At 54.5% G+C, this 20,919-nt stretch overlaps 2 protein-coding genes and 1 non-coding gene across 5 annotated transcripts; 2 read left to right on the plus strand and 1 right to left on the minus strand.

Moving 5' to 3' along the window:
- Positions 1-3,354: 3,354 nt before the first annotated feature.
- On the minus strand, positions 3,355-6,865 carry EIF4EBP2 (eukaryotic translation initiation factor 4E binding protein 2). The gene is made up of 3 exons (XM_063339612.1): positions 6,609-6,865; positions 5,691-5,873; positions 3,355-5,604 (listed from the first exon to the last, which is right to left on the minus strand). The coding sequence occupies exons 1-3, from the start codon at positions 6,745-6,747 to the stop codon at positions 5,573-5,575; spliced, it is 354 nt and encodes a 117-aa protein (XP_063195682.1). The 5' UTR covers positions 6,748-6,865; the 3' UTR covers positions 3,355-5,572.
- Positions 6,866-6,935: 70 nt separating this feature from the next.
- Positions 6,936-7,007, plus strand: TRNAE-UUC (transfer RNA glutamic acid (anticodon UUC)). The gene has a single exon. It is a non-coding gene; the product is annotated as a tRNA-Glu (tRNA).
- Positions 7,008-8,376: 1,369 nt separating this feature from the next.
- On the plus strand, positions 8,377-20,162 carry LRRC20 (leucine rich repeat containing 20). Of its 3 annotated transcripts, XM_063339610.1 has the most exons (6): positions 8,398-8,557; positions 8,897-9,211; positions 10,207-10,356; positions 11,933-12,100; positions 19,534-19,705; positions 19,857-20,162. In XM_063339610.1, the coding sequence occupies exons 1-5, from the start codon at positions 8,476-8,478 to the stop codon at positions 19,683-19,685; spliced, it is 867 nt and encodes a 288-aa protein (XP_063195680.1). In that variant the 5' UTR covers positions 8,398-8,475; the 3' UTR covers positions 19,686-19,705; positions 19,857-20,162. The 3 variants fall into 3 exon arrangements, with proteins under 3 accessions (XP_063195681.1, XP_063195680.1, XP_063195679.1); XM_063339609.1 differs by having other exon boundaries at positions 19,534-20,162; XM_063339611.1 differs by lacking the exon at positions 8,897-9,211 and having other exon boundaries at positions 8,377-8,557; positions 19,534-20,162.
- The last annotated feature ends 757 nt before the right edge of the window (positions 20,163-20,919 follow it).

The following is a 20,919-nucleotide window of genomic DNA, read 5'->3' on the forward strand; positions in this document are numbered from 1 at the left end:
CAAGGTCTGCCCATCTTCTGCTGGTTTCCACCACACCACGGAGTAAAGCCACGAGGTGACTTTAGTCTTCTCTCGTCCCCAGCTGTGGGAAAGATGCTATTTCAGCCACTCCATTAAAACCCAGTTCCTTCAGCTCCTGCTTGCCCTCCCCTCCCTGTTTCATTTAGGCCAACCCCCCCTGCACCTTGGAGGAACCCCAACCCCACCTCCCCCGGAGACCACCCCCTGCAACGCCCCGGCGCTACAGCCTTGCTCACACCCAGCGCCGCCGCGCTGCTCCGGCCGGCACCGCCAAACCGATGTTTACAGGACGCCGACAGGCCGAAGGCAAAAAGAAGAAAAACCGCGTGAAGGCGCTCACCGGGGCTGGGAAGGAGGGCCAGGAATGTAAACGGAGCCCGGAGCCTGTCCGAAAATGGTAACGGCTGGAAAGCAGGGCTGGAAAGTTTGTTAATCGGGATCCTAGATATTAGCCAGGCTCCCCGGCCTTCGGCTCGGCCAAAATACCCTCTATTCTGCCTAATTTTACAGGCGGATGCCGCAGGGCAGGCCCCAGTGGAGCCATGGCAGCTACTCTGGTTTAAAAACCCGAACCAAGGGCTACAAATCCCACCGAAGTTCCATTCCCCCTGCTGCCTACAGAACTACCCTGGCTTGGTTCGCTTACAGCTCACTATCCAGCTTCAGTCCTAGGTCAAAATCTTATAATTTTTTTTTTTTTTTTTTTAATGCTCCATTTTTAGCTCCCGAATCGGCACCAAGGAATTCCCCCAAGGAGTGCTCCAAAACCCAGGGTTTTTGTACCTCGCTGCATGGGCTTTGTAAGCCGGGATTTAAAAAAATAAAACCGCTACAAAACACCCCAAAATTTGGGAGGAAAACAGTTGTCACTCCCCCAAGCTTGGCATCGCACGGGCTGAGTCGAGCCGGGAGGACAGGAGCTCCCAAAATGCCTCATCAGCATCTTTTTCGCCTCTCCTCCGGACAACGCGCGCTTCCAAAGCCGCCAACGTTTCCCATTTCAAAAAAAAAAAAAAGGCCAAAGCCACGATCCGCCGCTCTCTGGTCAGTTCAATAGTGGAAGGAAAAAAATGTCTTATTTTTATTTTCTTTTCATTTTTAGAAAGCCTCGCTGCCTGTTTCCAAGGGGGGTTTTTTTTGCCCCGACAGGCTTTAGGTCCCCCTTTAACAGTGATTTCAGGTGAGGAAGAACCCGCAGAGCTGGAATATGGGCAGGCGCAACTGGAGGCAGCAGAAATTTCTCCGAAGAAAAGGGTTTCCTCGCTTCCTTTTCTACCCTTCCTCCTACATCCCTTTTTTTTTCACTCGGGATCAGGCCGGAGGGGAGCACGACGAAGCAAGAGAGTAGGAATAAAAATTATTTAATAATCATAATTCAATAATAACGTGGGTGACAGCGTGATGTGACAGCCCTTTCCCGGACTCCCGCCTGCTGCCATATGCGCCCGCATCCACGGGAGGTCACGGCAGGACCGGGATGCTCGAGGGGTGTCGTCGTCATCGTCCCCCAAAAAAAACCTGGGCATCCCTCCGCACCGCCCCCTCCCAGCATCACCCGTGGGTTTGGGAATGCTGGCAGTATTCCACAGGCGGAGCGGCATCCTGGACCGATGCGTTTCCCAGGGGCATCAGCGGTTTGCCGAGACACCCACAAAAATGCGGGACCCTCAGGAGGCGGATGGAGGCCGGGGGGGGACACCCCTCTGCCTTTTGCTGCTCACACCCACCCAACATTGAGCGAAAAAGGCTGATTAAAACTTAATAAATAGGCTGATTAAAACTTAATAAATAAATAAATAAATAAATAAATAAATAAATAAAAATAAAGTAAAAGTAAAATAAAAATAAAGTAAAATAAAGTAAAGTAAAAGTAAACATAAAGTAAACATAAAGTAAACATAAAATAAAATAAAATAAAATAAAATAAAATAAAATAAAATAAAATAAAATAATATAAAAATAAAAATAAAAATAAAAATATATATATGCAGGAACCTGGGATGGGCCCCTCCAGGAGCAGCCCGAGGCTGAGGGATGCTCATGGACGTGGGGGGGCCCCCATGGTTGTACCCCCAGCACCGATTTGCCAGGCGGCTTTGGCTTTGCAACAGCTTTTCAGCCCCCCCCGGTCCCACCCCCAGCAGCTGAAACCCAGTTTACACGGCAGCCTTAGCACGGTAAATGAGATTTCGGGATGGTAAATGAGATTTCGGCATCGTCTGGAAGGGGAGGACAGACGGGAAGGGGGGGAGGTACCCCCAGGTTGGTGCAAAAATGGATTTAGCGGCAGCGTGTGAAATTGCTGGGGGGGGGGGGGGGGGGTTGCAATTTAAGCTTAAATTCAGGGGTTATTTGGACATTTGGAGTGCGGGTCGATGTCCCATCCCCTTGGCACCTCTCCGGTTGGATGCCCAGGGCGTCTCTAGACATTTCTGCAGGATGAACGTCCAATTTCCAGCAATTCCACAGGCGGGAGCCCTTTCTACGTTAAAACCCCATTTTTCTGCACATGAAAATTTTGCAATCGAGTTTTCCCTCCCCCACCACCACCTCGTCGGCTGTCGGTTCTGGCTCAGACCCTCCCCTGCTTTTTGTAACGCGGAGTTCTGCCCGCCCAGAGATGGGGGCTCGCTCCGGAGTTACTCTCCTGGGCCCGGATCCCCCCTCTTGTCTTTAATTTTTTAAAATTTTTTATTTTTTCCAAATTGGAAATTTGGAAAGCAGCTCACCTAAAGAATTTGGGGGGGGGGAGGGGGGAGGGAATATTTAAAAAAAAATAAAACAAAAATAAAAATAATAAAAACAAATAAAATGAAAAATAAAAAATGCAGAGTAAAATAGAAAGTAAAAAGGTAAACATTTTTTAAAATAAATAAATAAATAAAATTAAAAATAAAAATAAAAAATTTTAAAAATTAAACAAATTAAAAAATTAAAAATATAAAAAATTAAAAATAAAAAATATAAAAATAAAAAATAAAAAAAATTAATAAAACTAAATTTAAAAAATTAAAAAATAAAAAAAAATAAGGTGGTTGGCCCGCAAGGGGCGGGGTGAAGCCCAGGCAGCGTTTGCTCTGAAGGGACGGGAAAATCCCACCCCTGCACCCCGAGTCACGGTGAGAAGAAACCTCCAGCGCCTCGATTTAATAGAACCAAGATCTTTATTGATTTCCCTGTAACAGCAACCACTGGCGAGAGCTTTTCCACTCCCAAACACCTGCTTGAAGAGACAGTAAAAAAAAAAAACCACAAACCCACCCACCCGCAGACCCAAATCCGTAACCCGGACTGGCAGAGGAGCTGCCCAGGCGAGGCCAGACCCCCCCCCCCCCAGCTCCTCAGCCCCCAACCCAGCTAGAAAACTGGGAGAAAACTGCTGGGATGGCGAACGGAGACGAAAGGAGGTCGAGAAAAAGGGGCTTTTAGGAGAAAAAAAAAAAAAAAAAGTGGTTTCCCTCCGGCTCCTGTCCCTAAGTTGAGTTGTCCTCGGATATGGGGGCGTTTTTTATATATATTTTTTTTTTTTTTTTGCTTGGAGAGCAGGTTTCCGCGAACGAGTGGCTGCATCCGCGGTGGCCACCTCCCTGCTCCACAAAGGATGCCCTTGCCCTCCGCCCCCTCCACCCAAGGACCTAACAGACCCTCCTTTAAGGAAAATATATCTATTTATATATAATATATATATCTTTGTGTGTGTCTTACCACCACCCACCCGCACGCATCTACATATTTCTACTCGCACTCACTCACTCGTGCGCCTGCGACGGCCGGCTGCGAGTTCACGTTGCATCCCACCATCCAAGGGAAAGGATGGGAGAGGCATCCCATTCCCTTGGGGGGTTTTTTGGGGTTTTTTTTTTTTTTTTTGCTTTTCCCCCCCCAAAACGAGCACCAGACCCCCTCCCCAGCCAGAAAAGCGACTGGAAGACGGGAGCTCGCAACCAGCCGCCGCATCAAACACACCTAGAGAAATAAATTACCCGATGGAAAGTGCAGAAAGCCTGCGGCGCAGATATGTCCCCATGCCACCGCCCCGGCAGGCAACAGGTCCCCCGAGATGGGTACCGGGATGGGGGGGGGACCCCGGCAAGGGGGGGAGGACAGATGGATGGATGGATGGATGGACAGACAGACGGACGGCTGGAGCAGGCACTCAGGTGGGGGCTGATAAAATGGCACTTGAGAAGGTCACAAAGCTGCCGAACGGCTCCCAGTTAAGGGCAGGCAATTAAAAAAACAAAAAAGAAAAACAAAAAACAAATAGGGGGGCTGGCGGGCTCGGGGAGAGGGCAGGGGTAAAACACAGCACTGCCGTGGCATGTCCCCCCCTGCCACAGACCCGCTCACCGAAAACACTGCTCTACGAGGCGAGAGCTGCACCGGGAGAGGGGAAAAAATAAATCCCATCTCCAGGGGGGTTGGGGGGGGGGGGGGGGAACGGGTTTCGAGATGCTGGGCATGGGCAGGATGGTCACCACGTGCCAAGCCGCAAAGCCACCGCCGGTTTTACCACGGAAACTCTTTATGGCAGCACGACTCGTCCAGGGGAAGACCCAGCATGAAATTCCAGGGGAGGACAGCACCGATGCCGGCACCCAGCAACCGGAGCGCAGCTGGGATGCTGTTGGGATGCCACCGGGATGCTGCCGGCCACAGCACCGCATCTCTGCGGCATCCCACCCCGCATCCCCCTCCCCGCGGCACCCCAGGACATCCAACGGCGCCGAGGGGTTTCGCTCCTGTATTATTCACATTTTAAAGGTGAGAGGATATTAAAAAAATAAAAGCACTGGAAAGCACTTTCCCGGAGGCGCTCGTTCCCAGCCCGGAAAAAGAAGTGTTGCCGGTAAAGTGCCCCTTTTCAGTACCAAAAAAAGTAAAAGCAGGGGTTGTTTTTTTTTTTTGTAACCTATGCTGCGTCGCTTCGAGGACGCGGCCCCCAGTCAAAGGGCCGAGATGGAAGAAGTCTGGGTAGGAGAGGGATGCACACACCTGGAGCACCAAAGGGAACGTTGTCCCCCACTGAATGCCAACAGGTCCCGAGGGAACCGAAAAAAGGAAAAAAACCCCTCCCCGGGGTGCAAGCCGGTGCCCAGTTTTAGGAGGGACGCTTTCCCCCTCCTCCCGAGAGGCTGCCCAAATTTTCTGGGAGAAGGGGCAAAGGACGGGGGTGACGCAGCTCCGAACTGGCAATGGGAGGTTTGGGGAAACGAGAGGGGTTTGGGGTATTTTTAGGAGGGGGCGAGGCAGCAGAAGAGGCAAAGGGATGGTTTAAAAAGCAGCCTGGAGGAGATCAGGCTGATGGCGGGCAGAGGAAGGGATCCGGAAGGGATGCTCCATGCAGCGCCTGCTGGGACCGGTCACCCACAAAGGGGGAGAAGCCAGAGCCGCGCTCCCTGGAAAGGAGGAAGGGGGGTAAAGGCAAGCGGGGGGTGGGGGGGAACGCCGGCGGGGACCGCTGCCACCTCCCCCTCGCCGAGACGGATCCTGCTAAGCCAAATGGGGTGTGCGCAGGTCTGGGGAGTTGCTGCCGCTCCGTGGTACCCGCTCAGATATCCATCTCGAACTGAGCGTCGTCCCCTGGCGAGAGGCAAGGGGACAGGCATTAAGGTGTGTTCTGGGGGGGGTGTCACCCCAAATGCCACCCCAACCTGGGGGTCCCTTACCCATGGATGGCTTCCCCTCCTGGTGGTTCAGGCTGTTGGCATCCGCTTTGGGCTCCTCGCCGCCGCCGGCCGAGCCGGGGCTGGTGACGCCGGGAATATCGGGGAGGTGACAAGGCGGGGTCTGGGCCATGGGGGAGTTGCGGCGGTCCAGCAGGAACTTGCGGTCGTAGATGATGCGGGTGCCTGGAAGAAGTGGGATAAGAGGATAAGGATAGCGGGGGGCCGGGGGGGAATCCGGCCCGGCAGCAGCAAGAGTCTCCCGGCAGGACCGGCGCCCTGGCCAAGGACCTCAAGGATAAGCGTGGGGGGGACACACACGCCGCCGCTCCGCCCGCTCTTATCTGGGCACGACGGGCGATAATTCAGCGCTGGATAAACACCCCCGGCTGGCACCTGGCTACCAGCTGCCCCGTGGAGCTTGCCATGAGACCCGGCGAACTCATGGCAGGGGTGGGGAGGCATCCCGGGGATGCCGGTGCTCCAAAATGTCCCACGCGCCCCTCTCCCCCCAGCACCACGGGGGAGATGCTCCAGCCCCGGAGGGTGGGGGTCAAAGCGGGACGGGGCAGAGCCCCCCATTCTGCCCCCCCCTTGCCCCCCCAACCCACCCTTCGTCGCCGACACCCCGCGGGGGCGTCGAGCCCCCCGGCGGCCACATCCCAACTCGCCGTCGAGCCCCCCCGGTGGCCACGTCCCACCTCGCCGCCGACACCCCGCGGGGGAGTCGAGGCCCCCCCCGCCCCCCCTCCCCCCCCGGTGGCCACGTCCCACCGGGGCCGGTTGCCACCCCCGGTAAAAAGAGTGGCGGCTTGCTTTAAGCGCCGATACACACGACATAGAGGCGCGATATAGGGGCGATAGGCGGCGTTGGGAGAGGCGGCAGGCCCCGGTGTGTGTGCGCCCGCCCCCGGCGCTTACCTCCCGGGGTGGTGGAGAAGAGGGTGCCGCCGGGGGTGGTGCAGTAGTCCGGGGGGAGCTGGGCCGCGTCGCTGAGGGCCACCGTGCGGGTGGGGATGGCCCGGCTCTGGCTGGGCTGGCGGCCGCCGGCGGACGACATGGCCCCGCGCTATTGTCCCCGCGGAGGCGGCGCGGAGCGGGCGGCACCGCCCCCCGCCCCGTCGTGTCACCCCCCTCCGGGGCCGTCCCCCCCCGCCGCTTCCCGGCCCGTCCCGTCCCGCCGCCGCCCGGCTCCGCCCGCCGCCGATAGGGGGCAGGCGCGGGGGCGGGCGAGCGCTCCCCGTGCCCTCCCACGTGGTCTAGCGGTGAGGATTCCTGGTTTTCACCCAGGCGGCCCGGGTTCGACTCCCGGCGTGGGAAGAGTGCTTTTTTTGGGGGTGGTAAGGGGGGTTTCCCCTGAGAATTCCCGTGCTAAGCGGGTCCTCCCGTCCTGAGCTCCTTCTGCCAAAAACATTTTGGCTGAGCAGAGCTGATCAAAGTCAGCAGGAAAGGGAACGAGCTGATCAAAGTCACCGGGAAAGGGGATGCATCCCCGTATCCCAAACCAGGACAGGGGGTGCAGCCCCGTATCCCAAATGTACCAGCCCCAAAAGTTGGGAACCCCACACCCCAAGGGCTACATCAGAAGTACCAACACAAAGAGTTGGGAATCCTGCGCCCCAAGGACAATGCCAGCCACAGATCACTGGGAAAGGGGATGCATCCCCACATCCCAAACCAGGAAAGGGGGTTCAGCCCCACATCCCAAATGTACCAACCCCAAAAGTTGGCAATCCTGCACCCCAAGGGCTAACACCAGCCCCAGATCCCAAACCAGGATGCAACCCCATATCCCATACCAGGAAACAGGGTGCAGCCCCATACCCCAAACCAGGAAAGGGGACGCATCCCTGTATTCCAAGCCAGGAATGCATATGCATCCCCATATCCCAAAGCAAGAAAGGGGATGCATCCCCATATTCCAAAAGTCCCAGTCCAAAAAGTTGGGAATCCTGTTACCCGAGGGCGACACCAGCCCCAAATCACTGGGGAAAGGAATGCATCCCCATATCCCAAACCAGAAAAGGGGGTGCATCCCCATAACCCAAACCAGGAAAGGAGGTGCAGTCCTGTATCCCAAATGTACCAACCCCAAAAGTTGGCAATCCTGCACCCCAAAGGCTACACCAGCCCCAGATCACTGGGAAAGGGGATGCATCCTCATGTCCCAAACCAGGAAAGGGGCTGCATCCCTGTATCACAAATGTACCAAAAGGAGAAGTTGGCAATCCCGCACCCCAAGACCTACACCAGACCCAGATCATCAGGAAAGGAGGTGCATCCTCATATCCCAAACCAGGAAAGGGAATGCAGGCCCATATCCAAAATGTACCAACCCAAAAAGTTGGGACTCACACACCCCAAGGGCTACACCAGCCCCAGATCACTGGGAAAGGGGATGCATCCCTGTATCACAAACCAGGAAAGGGGATGCAGCCCCATATTGCAAACCAGGAAAGGGACTACATCCCTGTATCCCAAATGTGCCAACCCAAAAAGTTGGCAATCCCGCACCCCAAGGACTACACCAGCCCCAGATCAGCAGGAAAGGGATATGACGGCCCTGGAGGGGATCCCCATATCCCAAATGAACCATCCTGGAAAGCTGGGAATCTCACCCCGTGAGGGCCATACCAGCCCCAGCACAGCCTCCCTCCCTCCCCTGGGAAGGCCGATCCCAAAGGTTATTTTTAGCAGCCCTCTCCCGAGAGGTCGGAGCGGCTGGTTTCTCCCTCCAGCCGTGGATCCCCCCGGCCGAAGCGTGTCCCCAGCGGGACCAGGTGCCCGCATGCAGAAGCGGATGGGCGAGGCGGTGGCCCGGGTGGCCAGGAAGGTGAACGAGACGGTGGAGAACAAAACGGATTCCCTGGGTAAGGCCGGCACTCCGGCTCAGCTCACGCTTGGGGCCCAGAGAAGGATCGGGTAGCTGGGAGCAGGGCTCTATTTTTTGCTGCCGTGGTCTAAAAAAAGCTGCCGGCCCCACCTCCGGGTGCTGCCCCCGAGGATCCCGCATCCCTGGGGAAGGGAAAGGCTCTTCCAAAGGGCTCTCAGCCCCCTCCAAAGCTTAAGTGGGATCCCAGCCATGACACATAATCCCCCGAGACATGCTCCAGGGATAAAGCCCTTCCTCGCGAGTGACAGCGGGAGCCAGACCTCTCCCTGCGTCGCCTTGTCGGATTTATGTTTTTCTGCAATTTCCCTGTTTCTAGCTAATATCCAAGAGCCGCACGCAGTTCATCAAAAGGGAGAGATGAAAGGCGCTCATTTTTATTCACGCTGGGTGCCCTGGGGTACAAACCAGCAAACACCGAGTCTCAGCTTCGTGGCTCAGTCTCTTGACGTCCCCCTGAGCGAGAGGAGAAGCAGGGGAGGACCGAGCTCCTGCAGCCCCCAACATGGCTTTGGGGAGGGGGCGGGCAGCAGAGCCCAGGCTGAGCATCACGGGACCGGGATACAGGGTTTCCATCCCCCGGCACATCCCTGGGATGGAAAACGGAAACAATTCAGAAAAAAAACGCTGGCAGGTGAGAAGCGCAGTCAAATCCTTTTCCCTTCCCTGCTGCTTGCCATGGGGGCAAGCACCCATCGCCATGAGCACCACAGAATGGTTTGGGTTAGAAGGGACCTCAAAGCCCACCCAGTGCTACCCCCTGCCCTGGGCAGGGACACCTCCCACCAGACCAGGCTGCTCCAAGCCCTGTCCAACCTGGCCTTGAACACCTCCAGGGATGGGGCAGCCACAGCTTCTCTGGGCAACCTGGGCCAGGGGCTCACCACCCTCACAGCAAACAATTTCTGCCTCAGATCTCATCTCAATCTCCCCTCTTCCAGTTTAAACCAGTTCCCCCTCGTCCTATGGCTCCCCTCCCTGATCCAGAGTCCCTCCCAGCTTTCCTGGAGCCCCTTTAGGGACAGGAAGGGGCTCTGAGGTCTCCCTGGAGCCTTCTCTTCTCCAGGCTGAACCCCCCCAGCTATCTCAGCCTGTCCTCACAACAGAGGGGCTCCAGCCCTCCCAGCATCTCCGGGGCCTCCTCTGGCCCCACTCCAACACCTCCATGTCCTTCCTGGGCTGAGGATTCCAAAGCTGGAAATCCAGCCAGGAGGAAGCCCAGGGAAAGCCCCACTCCATCCCCATCCCAGTCAGCGGTGGGGTAGGCATCCCTGCACTGTTCGGCCACCCCCAGGGAGGTAAGGACACAGGGGAGGGGAATTACTGAAGTTGTGAAGTTATTTGTCATGGCCAGGCTGGCTGAGGGTCTCCAGAAGGACATTGCAGCCTGGAAGTATTTGCAATGCAATTTCGGGTTGAATGTACCTAACGCAGAACAGTCTTAGCTTTGCTGATGGGAGCAGACTCTTGGGGCTTGCAGAGAGGAGTAGGGCAGGGGACATTACAGCATCCACAGGTGGCATCACCCAGACAGGCAAACCGAGCATGAAGGGGTGGAAGACAAGTTGGCAAGAATCGCTCCCTCCCAACCGGGGTGCATTGTAAGTGCCTGGGTCTCTCCGGGGGCAGATCTGGCCAACTGCAAGCTGATCGCCTTCCCCGTCGGCATCTACAAAGCCATGAGGAGCGTCACGGAGGGCATCCACCGCATCTCACTGGCAAACAACGAGCTCAAGTCCCTCACCAGCCGCTTTGTCACCACCTTCAGCCAGCTGAGAGGTAAGGGACAGCCCCATTGCTTCACAACACCCACTTCCAAACCATCCCCACCCGCACCCTGACCCAGCAAAGAGCCCCCAGGCTGCTGCAGGAGGAGGCGCAGCAGCACCAGAGGGTTTCCCCACCACCTTTTTTTGCTCCTCTGCGCTCACACCTCCTTCAAAACACTAGTTCAGCCCCCCTAAAATCCATTTTTCTTTACCCTTCCCAGCCCTCGTGGGTAGAAGGCACTGGTTTTGCTTGTCCCAAACTCATGCCCTGCCACTGCTGGGGGTGGCCAGGCTGGTGGGAGGTCACTCCTCATCCTCCGGCTCCCTCCAGGGATGGGGCTGGGGATGAAAAAGGAGAGGAACATCGGCCTGGGCACAACGGGGCATGGCAGAGATGGGGCATTTCAGGCTGTGGACAGCATGCTGGCTTGCTGCTGGCTAATTAGCCCTCATGGGGAGTCATCAGCCATAGCTGCTCACTCCACTCGCTGCAGGAGGTGGGAACAGTCCCTGCAGAGCCCAGAAGACACGGTCACACAAGCACCCAGAGCCCTGGCTTTGAATGCTGGGGGCTGCCTGCCTGCAGCAGCACCAAGGGCTCTGGCAGCTTTTAAAAGCAAATATTTTGCTCTTACGAAGTACTGCACGGGTGCCGCCGTGGTGGGTGTCCGGGGAGGCTTCCCAGGTTGTGCTGGAGCATCACCTGTGAAAACTCCCCTAAGCTGGAGAAAAGAAACACCTTGAGCAAAGGAAAATGAAAATTGATTTCCAGATAGCACAGTGACCCCCAAGGGGGGGGGGGGGGGAAATCTTGTTTCCCAGCAAGGGCTTTGCTCCACCAGTGAACAAATCACTCTGGTGATGAACATGCCGGGTCTCAGCAGGGCAGAGATGGCCCAGGGCTGGGGACAGCCTTGCACCAGCCTGAATAAGGCAGGACCTATAAATACCAGGTATTAGCAGGGGCAGGGTGGCTTGCATGGGTATTTATAGAGCAGAAAGCCCTGTGTCACCAGAGAAGGGTGCTGGGACAGCGGGGCTTGCGTTCCTGTTCCCATGGCTAATGGGCTTTCATGCAGGAGTGCTGCTCCTGGCCCCACAGGAGCTCTTTTCCAGGGGCTAAAAAAGCATCCCAGAGGGTTAAACTCTATAGAATATGTATTTCTTGCATATAAATACATTTCTTCCACCACTGTTTATACCTCAGAAGGGGTTCAGGCACACAAAGGTAGAAAACTAGCCTTAAGCCATGCTCCGACTTCACAAGGAAATATTGCTCATTTCCACAGCCGCTGCTTGCAAAATGCTACAGGGGTTTAATTAGGAAAGCCCAAGGAAGCTAAGAAACACACTGCTCCTAAAAGCGATGCTCACAGCAGGCAAAGGTACAACAGGAAACCATGAAGATGAGCAAAAAACAAAACAATCTAATTTTTAGAGTTGGAATGCCATTGCTGGAACTGGCAGCCCATGGGGGAGAGAGGTTGTAAATTAAGCTGTACATTAGTTTTCTTTTCTTTTTTTTCCCTCCCCATCTTTTCCCCCCACCATCCCACCACCTCTGTCCTCTCCTTCCCCAACCGCAGAGCTCAACCTGGCAGGCAACTACCTACACCGCCTGCCCGAGGAGGTCACCTCCCTGCTGCACCTCCAGGCCATCGACCTCTCCCGCAACAGGTTTCGGCGTTTCCCCGAGCCCCTGACCACCATTGCAGCCCTGGAGACCATCAACCTGGAAGAGAACGAGATCACAGGTGAGAAGGACCTTTTCCCACTGGAGGGGAGGATGAGCATCACGCCAGGGCACCTGCAGTTCCCAGCGGTGATGCCAACCCACATCCCTGGGCAGGGAGGGATGCTGGCTTGAAGCTCTGCTCATGGTCCACCATCCCCTGCAGATGCAGCCAGGCCGAGGGATCACAGAATAGTCAGGGTTGGAAGGGACCTCTGGAGATCATCCCGCCCAACCCCCTGCCAGAGCAGGGTCACCCAGAGCAGGTGGCACGGGAACACGTCCAGGTGGGTTTGGAATGTCTCCAGAGGCTCCACCACCTCTCTGGGCAGCCTGTGCCAGGGCTCTGCCACCCTCACAGGAAAGAAGTTTTTCCTCATGTTGAGATGGAATTTCCCATGTTCCAGTTTGTGCCCGTTGCCCCTTGTCCTGTCACCGGGCACCACTGAGAAGAGCCTGGCCCCATCCTCCTGCCACCCGCCCTTTAGCTGTTACTGAGCATTGGTGAGATCCCCTCTCAGCCTGCTCTTCTCCAGGCTGAACAGCCCCAGGGCTCTCAGCCTTTTCTCAGCGCAGAGATGCTCCAGTCCCCTGAGCATCTTTGTAGCCTCCGCTGGACTCTCTCCAGCAGCTCCCTGCCCTTCTGGAACTGGGGAGCCCAGAACTGGGCACAGCACTCCAGCTGTGGCCCCACCAGGGCAGAGCAGAGGGGGAGGATGACCTCCCTCCACCTGCTGGCCGAGCTCTCTTTAACGCCCCCCAGGATGCCATTGGCCTTCTTGGCTACAAGGGCACATCGCTGGCTCATGGACATCCTGTTGTCCACCAGGACTCCCAGATCTCTTTCCACCGAGCTGCTCTCCAGCAGGTCACCCCCAACCTGTACTGGTGCAGGGGGTTATTCCTCCCCAGGTGCAGCACCCTACACATGCCCTTGTTGAACGTCACTAGGCTCCTCTCCACCCAGCTCTCCAGCCTGTCCAGGTCTCTCTGTATGGTGGCACAGCCTTCTGGTGTGTCAGCCACCCCTCCCAGCTTTGTCTCATCCGCAAATGTCCTGAGGGTGCCCTCTGTCCCCTCACCCAGGCCATTGATGAATCATATTGGCCAAGACCAGACCCAGTGCTGACCCCTGGGGAACACCACTAGCCACAGGCCTCCAACTGGACACTGTGCTGCTGATGACCCTCTGAGCTCTGCCGTTCAGCCAGTTCCCCATCCACCTCCCTGCCCACTCGGCTAACCCATGCTGCCTAAGCCTACCTATGGGGCTGGTATGGGAGACAGTGTCAAAAGCCTTGCTGAAGCGGAGGGTGGCTTGGTGATCCAGCCAACAGAGCAAGAATTTGGTAGGGGGAAGGGCACACAGGCACAGGGGAGACACTAAATAGACACAGCCTCGTTAGCCGCTTGCTTTTGCTAATGCTTGTGTTGCCTCCTGGGGCGAAGCTGTTGCAGGCATAGGGGGAAATCAAGCTCCATTCAAGCTGCCCTATTCACCACGCTGGGATACAGCTCTCAAAGGCAGCTGCAACTCAAAATCACCACATTTAACAAAAAAAAAAAAATAGATCCACTCACAGGACCCAGCCACTCTACTCCCACCTGGCTCCAAGGATGCTGGGATGTTTGCTGCCAGGCAAAGTAAGGGCACAAGCCCACCTGAACATTTCCCAGCGCAAACAGGAGCTGTAACACTACAAAACCTCCTGAAAAATAAATGAAAGGAAAGGAACCGTAAGAGCCGCTCGTCCCCCAGCCCCGCCGTGGGAGGAAAGTCTTTGATGCGCAAAGCTGAAGCCTTTGGAGTCCCTGAGAGCCAGGCAAAAGGGGCAGCACGTAGATAAGAGGATTTATTCAGGAGCGAGCTTTCAAAGAGCTGAGGCTGAAATATCCCCCGGCCCACACAGAACCCCAGAGAGGCTAATATCAAGTCCACTCAATTTTGCTGTTTTATCTGGGATGGCTTCAGCTGCAGCTGGGAAAGCTCCTCCCCACAACACGAGTTTTATTAACAGCATCAGCTGCTCCCTGTAGAAATGCAAGACACTAAATGCTGCTTCCTCACTCTCTGCCAGAGCCAGCAAGAGACACAGGTTTTCTTCACCCCTTTTTTTTTTTTCCTCTCCCACCTCCCAGAGAGCAAGCGGTCTCATTTTTAATTCCTTCCATCACTATTTGACCTCCAATAGGACTCAATGGAGGAGCCGAGGTCTCCAGACTTCCTATTTCCCCACTCATTTTGTGCAAGCAGGTTGCAGCGGGGTAGGAATACAGCTTTTTGTTGTGTTATTCCTGGCTTAAACACAGGGAGGACAGGCTACATGAAGGGTTGTGCCCAGCTGGGTTAATCCTGGGGGAGAAGGCAGCTGGAAAACCCAGCTGGCAGGCTTGGTCACATCCCACCAGGCTCCCCTCAGCTGCTGTTATCAGACTCAGGAAAAATAACACCACCATACAAATTAATAATTTCAAGCTAAAATGTTTTAAGGACATATCTTAGTGATGAGCACGATGTTCTCTGGCTGCAGAAAGAGGAAAGATTAGCCTATTTTAGGCATTTTTCTAGAAAGGGAAGAGGTAGAAATTAGAAAGCCAGGGGTGTTGCAGCCTGTTTTTTTCCAAGGAAACAAAAGTTTGAGGAACTGCATGGCTCCTAGGTACCTTCCCCAATACCTCCTGGGCTCCTTCAAGCAATATCATCCCAGGGAATGGAGCATCCCCAGAGCCGCAGCAGCTCAACCCCTTCCCACCCAAGGCAAAGCATCTCAGCCCCAGGGAGACCTTCTGGGACCATGGTGGGATCTCCTGGCTTGCCCTCCAGCCGGAGCTCACACGAGGACCGAACTCCCTGCCCTGCATGAGCACAGCACGCTGGGAGATGAGCCTTGGTGCCAATTACCTGCACATGAGTTCCCATTTTTATCTATATACACATTTCTATATGCTAATGCAATTTTATATGTTATTTAGGAGCTTCTATTTATAGAGACTTTTTCCTCCCACACTAGCCTGGCACAACAGTGGAAGGACAGCCAAGGAGACCCCATCAGCTTGAATTTAATCAGCACAAATTTTGATTTTCATTAACAGTCAAGTAGGATTTGAACCCTTTGCACTCCAGAGTATGGCAGCAGGACACTCATTTCACCCCAGGAGATGGCATTTCCCCCCACCACCACCAGCCTGCACATCATAGAATGGTTTAGGTTGGAAGGGACCTTAAAGCCCACCCAGTGCCACCCCCTGCCCTGGGCAGGGACACCTCCCACCAGACCAGGTTGCTCCAAGCCCCGTCCAACCTGGCCTTGAACCCCTCCAGGGATAGGGCAGTCACAGCTTCTCTGGGCAACCTGGGCCAGGGGCCCACCACCCTCACAGCAAACAATTTCTGCCTCAGATCTCATCTCAATTTCCCCTCTTCCAGTGTAAAACCATCCCCCCTCGTCCTATGGCTCCCCTCCCTGATCCAGAGTCCCTCCCCAGCTTTCCTGGAGCCCCTTTAGGGATGGGACGGGGCTCTGAGGTCTCCCCGGAGCCTTCTCTTCTCCAGGCTGAACCCCCCCAACTCCCTCAGCCTGAAGATACAACTCACCCCCCTGAAGACCAAGTTGTAGCAGCAGCAGGGTCTCACGAGGAGCCACTAGCGTGTTCTTGGAGAAGCTATTGAGGCATCTGAAAGCTCAGCCTAATAGTATTCTCCAGCAGCACCCACCTACCTCCAGCTAGCTCAGTAGGGGAAGGAAGTACATCTTGCTGCCTTTTATAATTTGGGACCCAGGTTGCCCTGCTTAGTCCAATAACGAGTTGAGGAACCCATTCCAGATAAAAGACGAGAAGATAAAAGGCAAGGGGAGGATGTTCTACAGACCATGGATAGGAAAGTAGCAAAGGGCTTTCTCCATCAGCACAAAGGTGACAAATAGTACAAATAGTTTGGGGTTTAGGGCTCCTATAGCCATGTGTCATTCTTGGTCCTACCTGTCCTCCTCTGCCCTCTCAGTGGAGCTGATAGCAGGGCTACAGACCAGTTTAAATGCACTTGCTGAAAGGCTGAGTCACCTGCTAAGACATGTTGAACTGCAGCTTGAGAGGGTAGGTAGCCTTTTCCAGCTAAAGGGAAGAAGGAGTAAAAGGAGATTAATTAATGCCTGCTTGGAGTCTGTGGGCTCTGAAAGGAGACGTTTAGTGCTGTCAACTGCCCTTTTCATCTCAACAAGCTCTAAACCCTGGTGTGTAATTATGTATAGAATCACAGAACCATTCAGGTTGGAAGGGACCTTTAAGATCATCAGGTCCAACCATTAACCCAGCACTGCAAGGTTACCACTAACCCATGTCCCTCAGCACCATGTCTGCCCAGCTTTTAAATCCCTCCAGGGATGGTGACTCCACCACTTCCCTGGGCAGCCTTGTTCCAAGGCTTGACAACCCTTTTGGGGAAGAAATTTTTCCTAATATCCATCCTAAACCTCCCCTGGCTCAACTTGAGGCTGTTTCCTCTCGTCCTATGGTCTGTTCCTTGGAAGAAGGAACTGACCACCCCTGGCTACCCCCTCCTTTCAGGGAGTTGTAGGGAGCGAGAAAGTCTCCCCTCAGCCTCCTTTTCTCCAGGCTGAACACCCCCAGCTCCCTCAGCCGCTCCTCACAGGACTTGTGCTCCAGACCCCTCACCAGCTCCGTTGCCCTTCTCTGGACACGCTCCAGCCCCTCAGCGTCTTTTTTGTGGTGAGGGGCCCAAAACTGGACACAGCCCTCGAGGTGGGGCCTCACCAGTGCTGAGTACAGGGGGGGCTATCACTGCCCCAGTCCTGCTGGACACATTATTGCCGATACAGGCCTTCTTGTCCACCTGGGCACACTGCTGGCTCATATTCAGATGCTGTCACCCAACACCCCCAGGTCCTTTTCCACCAGGCACCTCTCCAGCCGCTCTGCCCCCAGCCTGGAGCGTTCGTGGGGTTGTTGTGACCCAATGGCAGGACCTGGCACTTGGCCTTGTTGAACCTCATACCATTGGCCTCGGCCCATCGATCCAGCCTGCCCAGGTCCCTCTGTAGAGCCTTCCTACCCTCCAGCAGATCAACGCTCCCACCCAGCTTGGTGTCCTCTGCAAAATTACTGAGGGCGCACTCAATCCCCTCGTCCAGGTTGTTGATGAAGGTATTAAAGAGAACCGGCCCCAATACTGATCTCTGGGGAACACCACTGGTGACCGGCCACGAGCTGGATTTAACTCCTCTCACCACCACTCTCTGGGACAGGCCCTCTAGCCAGTTTTTCACCCAGCAAAGCACATGCCCATCCAAACCAGGAGCAGCCAGTTTCTCCAGCAGAACACTGTGGGAAACGGTGTCAAAGGCTTTAATGAAGTCCAGGCAGACATCATCCACAGCCTTTCCCTCCTCCACCTTGTCATAGAAGGAGATCAGGTTAGTCAAGATGGAAATCTATATTAATGTCGGTGCTTTTAACTCTTTCCCTGCTAATTAGACTGGTACCAAATTAGCATTTTCAGCTTCCAAGTCCGCGGGGGTTTTGGATGCCTGAAGCTTCAGTTTATCTTTCCTTTATTCTCCTTTATTCCTTGATTAATGGTTTAAGGCAGAAGATGTTGAGACAGAGAGGGAGATGCTGGAGACCACTATCAAGGCTGGGCAGGTCGCTGCTGGGGGCAACTGTGGCTAGTTTTCTCTTCTTGAGCATCAGAGAGCCACTCTTAATTTGGGATAATGGCATGGAAAATGCATCTTTGTTAGAGGAGCCAGCAAGCAGGTTTCCAGGTTTTCAGCAGGTTTGGAGGAGGCTGTCAGGAGCTGGTGGCCACGAAAGGATGCAGGTAATGTCAAAATGTGTCCGGGAAGCGGCTCTGCTGGGCTGAGCAGAGGGTCCTTCCCCCTTCAATTTGCAGCCGTACGTGGCTGCGAGATCTTCAGGGCTGTTAGTGTTCATTACCCGTCTCCTCGGATGCCTTGGCAGCCCTTTCATACCCACCTCCTCAGACGCCTCCCGATGCCTCAGCAGCCCTTTCATCTCAAGGAGCTGGGTTTTTCACTCACGTATTATCATATTCCGATCTGAGAAAATTACCGTTTGCTGTAATTATGAAAAAGCCTTTTTTTTTTCCCCCCCTTTTTTTCACTTAACTGGCAAAGCCAGCATGAATAATTCAGGCTGAAACACGAGTGCTTAATGCGCTGGGGAGCCGGCAAGTGGTGCTTTGGGCTGCTCATAGAGGAGTTTGTGGCTCCCATGGCACAGCAGTATAGCTATAGGTTGCCCTGCGTGCCCTGCCTGTCGCTTCACGCCGGGGATGAGTCACCACTCCTTACCTTGAATTACGCCGCAGAGCTGAGCTGTTTCCACCCAGGGCAAGGCTCGCTCTCCAAAATACTTCCCTTAACTCTCTAAATTTAAATACTTGGGGTTTATCCTTCTGCATAGCCTTAGAAGATCATTAAGCAGGAAGGTCTACCCAAAAAAAATCAATTTTTGCACATCAAGGGGGAAAAAGAAAATGCAAAATGATACAGGGGAGCAGCGGTGAATAAATCCAGTGTAAAGAGGAGGGGTAAAAAAAATTCATGTGAAGCTCAGCCTGATGAGAGAGATGCGCTGCTAAGAAATATGTGTATTACACAAAATAGTACCGGCCTCTGGAGGAGAGAGGAAAAAAACCAAAAAAGCCAATAAGGTGTTTGAGACTTTTTTCCAGACCAAAATAAGTTTCGTGGTTTAAAAATCGCATAATCGCCCACCCGGCTATAATCAAAGCCCCGCAGTTCGGCTCCAGGTATTGGCAGAAGAAATCAGAGCTGGGGGTGTAAAAGGCTCTTGTCATTTTGATGGCCACATTAAAACAAAACCGTTCTTGGTAAACTGAGGCCAGTAGGCTTTTCAAGCCCAAAATACTGTGATTTGTAACAAAAAGCTAAATCTTTTATTGATCTTAATGGTTAGGTTTTTGTATTGGTCTCATTCCTCTGTTCTCAGTGGATTCATGTTGGGACCATCCATGAGACCTGCACCTTTTTTTTTTTTTAATGTAAAAAGGAAAACATCCAAATTCATGGAAATTGCAAAATAGGAGGGTGCCTGGTGGTGGCCGAGAGCCATTTTGCATCCCGTCCAACAAGGGCAAAGAGCACGTGCTCTCCCGTTAGCCTGGTGAGGGCTCCTGGGCATTGCAACACTGGGAATAAAACAGGGGAATAAGTCTTCGAATACCAGCTTAGCACCCCAGCAGGGTTTTTTTTAGGACTGGGAGAACTGGAGGGCAGCGTCCACCCTTAATATCACGGTGTTTACACCTTGCCAAGACACTTGAATAGTCGCGTATTTTAATACTATTTGATGATGTTCCTGGTTCGATAAAAGCCTGGGGAGGCAGGGGGGGAGTGGGTGTTTGCAGCCGATGCCAGGATGGACGCTCACCTGGGTGCTCTCTTTTTGCAGAGGTGCCAGTGGAGAAGCTGGCCACCATGGCATCGCTGCGCAGCCTCAACCTGCGGGCCAACCCCGTCGGCCCCGAGGCGCGGCTCCTCGTCCGGCCCCTCGTCCCCTTCGACCTGCTGCTGTCACCAGAGGAGCCTGTCCCCAAAGCCTGAGGGGGTCTCAGGGTGCCCGGGTGAGCTCTCCCGAGGGGCGACTGCCTGCCAGAGTGGTTGGGCTTAGGTCCGTCCCTGCTGCGTCCCTCTTGCTGCATCCCTCTTTCTGTCCCAAACCCACAGCAAGGCAGCAAATCCCTTTTTTTTTTTTTCCTTTTCCTTAATAAAAAGCAAGCAGCAGGGATCCCGCACGAAGGGATGGCTCTGCCAGCTCCCCAGACGGGAAATCTCCTGCTTTGTGTTTTGCCAAGCGCTTGGGGACGAAGCAGAGCCAGGATGTGCACGGTGTGAAGTTTGGGTAAAACTGGGGGAGCTGGATGCTCGGCTGCATCCATCCTGCCCGGACAGTGATGGGGAACATCTGCTGCCCCGGTCCAGGGCCGGGATGGTGGGGGACATCCCTGCGGCCATATGGGTTCCCCCTTGAATTGCTGATAAGGTGATGTGCCAAATGCCTGATTAAATGTTTTCCTGTTACGCGTGGGGTTTTTTTATACCAACCTAAATTTGAGTTATCCGTCATCTTCTCCCTAAAGAAGCCCCTTTGCAGATCCCTTTGCTGATGCCTCCAGCTGGATCCTGCCCAGACCTGAGCAGTATTTTCCCTGGAATTTTTCCCCTATGGTTTTTCGCCATGGAAATCAAAGTGACACAGTGCCAGCAGGTGCCCCACACACTGCTCACCCCGTGGGTGTCCCCAGAAGCATGCACCCACCTCCTGTGTGGCATGGGTCTTCAAGTCCTGCCCCTTACTTTCCAAGGAAGAAACGGGCTGTGGGGCTCAGGATATGGCCCAGGGATGGTGGCACCTTGGTGGTGGGGAGGTCACCGGTGTCCCTTAGCATCTGCAAAAAATTCTCTTGGGAGAAATCACAGGCGTCATCTCAAAACAACTTGTTTAAACATCTCCCCTGTTTGCTCCTTTGTGTTTTTAAGGGGCAAATGCTTCCCAATGCTGGGGGCTGCCAGGGATGGAAATATTTGACTTCTAGACTTGCCCAAACCTGACTTTGGTAAAAGACCATGGTAAATGGCGGTGGGGGGTTGTTGGTGTTGGCAACGATGGAGGAGCTGGAGTTGGCAAGGACCAGCACCCCTAAGGGCCGTGCTGCTTTCCCCACTGCTCGGGTGATTTACAGAGGGTGGAGGTCGGGGATCCTCCTCGCTCGGGCTGGGGGTCCCAGCATCCTTCCCCCACCAAGGACGGGTGGGAGCGCTGCTGGGGACACCATCC

This window comes from Chroicocephalus ridibundus, chromosome 6 (genome assembly GCF_963924245.1).
Source record: "Chroicocephalus ridibundus chromosome 6, bChrRid1.1, whole genome shotgun sequence".
Taxonomy (NCBI): Eukaryota; Metazoa; Chordata; class Aves; order Charadriiformes; family Laridae; genus Chroicocephalus; species Chroicocephalus ridibundus.

Excerpts from the sequence above, each read along its gene's own strand:
- EIF4EBP2 (XM_063339612.1), bottom strand. The coding sequence starts at position 6,747 with ATGTCGTCCGCCGGCGGCCGCCAGCCCAGCCAGAGCCGGGCCATCCCC. Across the intron at positions 5,874-6,608 it reads CTTCTCCACCACCCCGGGAG|GCACCCGCATCATCTACGAC; the intron begins GTAAGCGCCGGG and ends CACTTCTTCCAG. Across the intron at positions 5,605-5,690 it reads GGAGGGGAAGCCATCCATGG|GGGACGACGCTCAGTTCGAG; the intron begins GTAAGGGACCCC and ends GCCTCTCGCCAG.
- LRRC20 (XM_063339609.1), top strand. The coding sequence starts at position 8,476 with ATGCAGAAGCGGATGGGCGAGGCGGTGGCCCGGGTGGCCAGGAAGGTG. Across the intron at positions 8,558-8,896 it reads GAACAAAACGGATTCCCTGG|CTAATATCCAAGAGCCGCAC; the intron begins GTAAGGCCGGCA and ends CCCTGTTTCTAG. Across the intron at positions 10,357-11,932 it reads CACCTTCAGCCAGCTGAGAG|AGCTCAACCTGGCAGGCAAC; the intron begins GTAAGGGACAGC and ends CCCCAACCGCAG.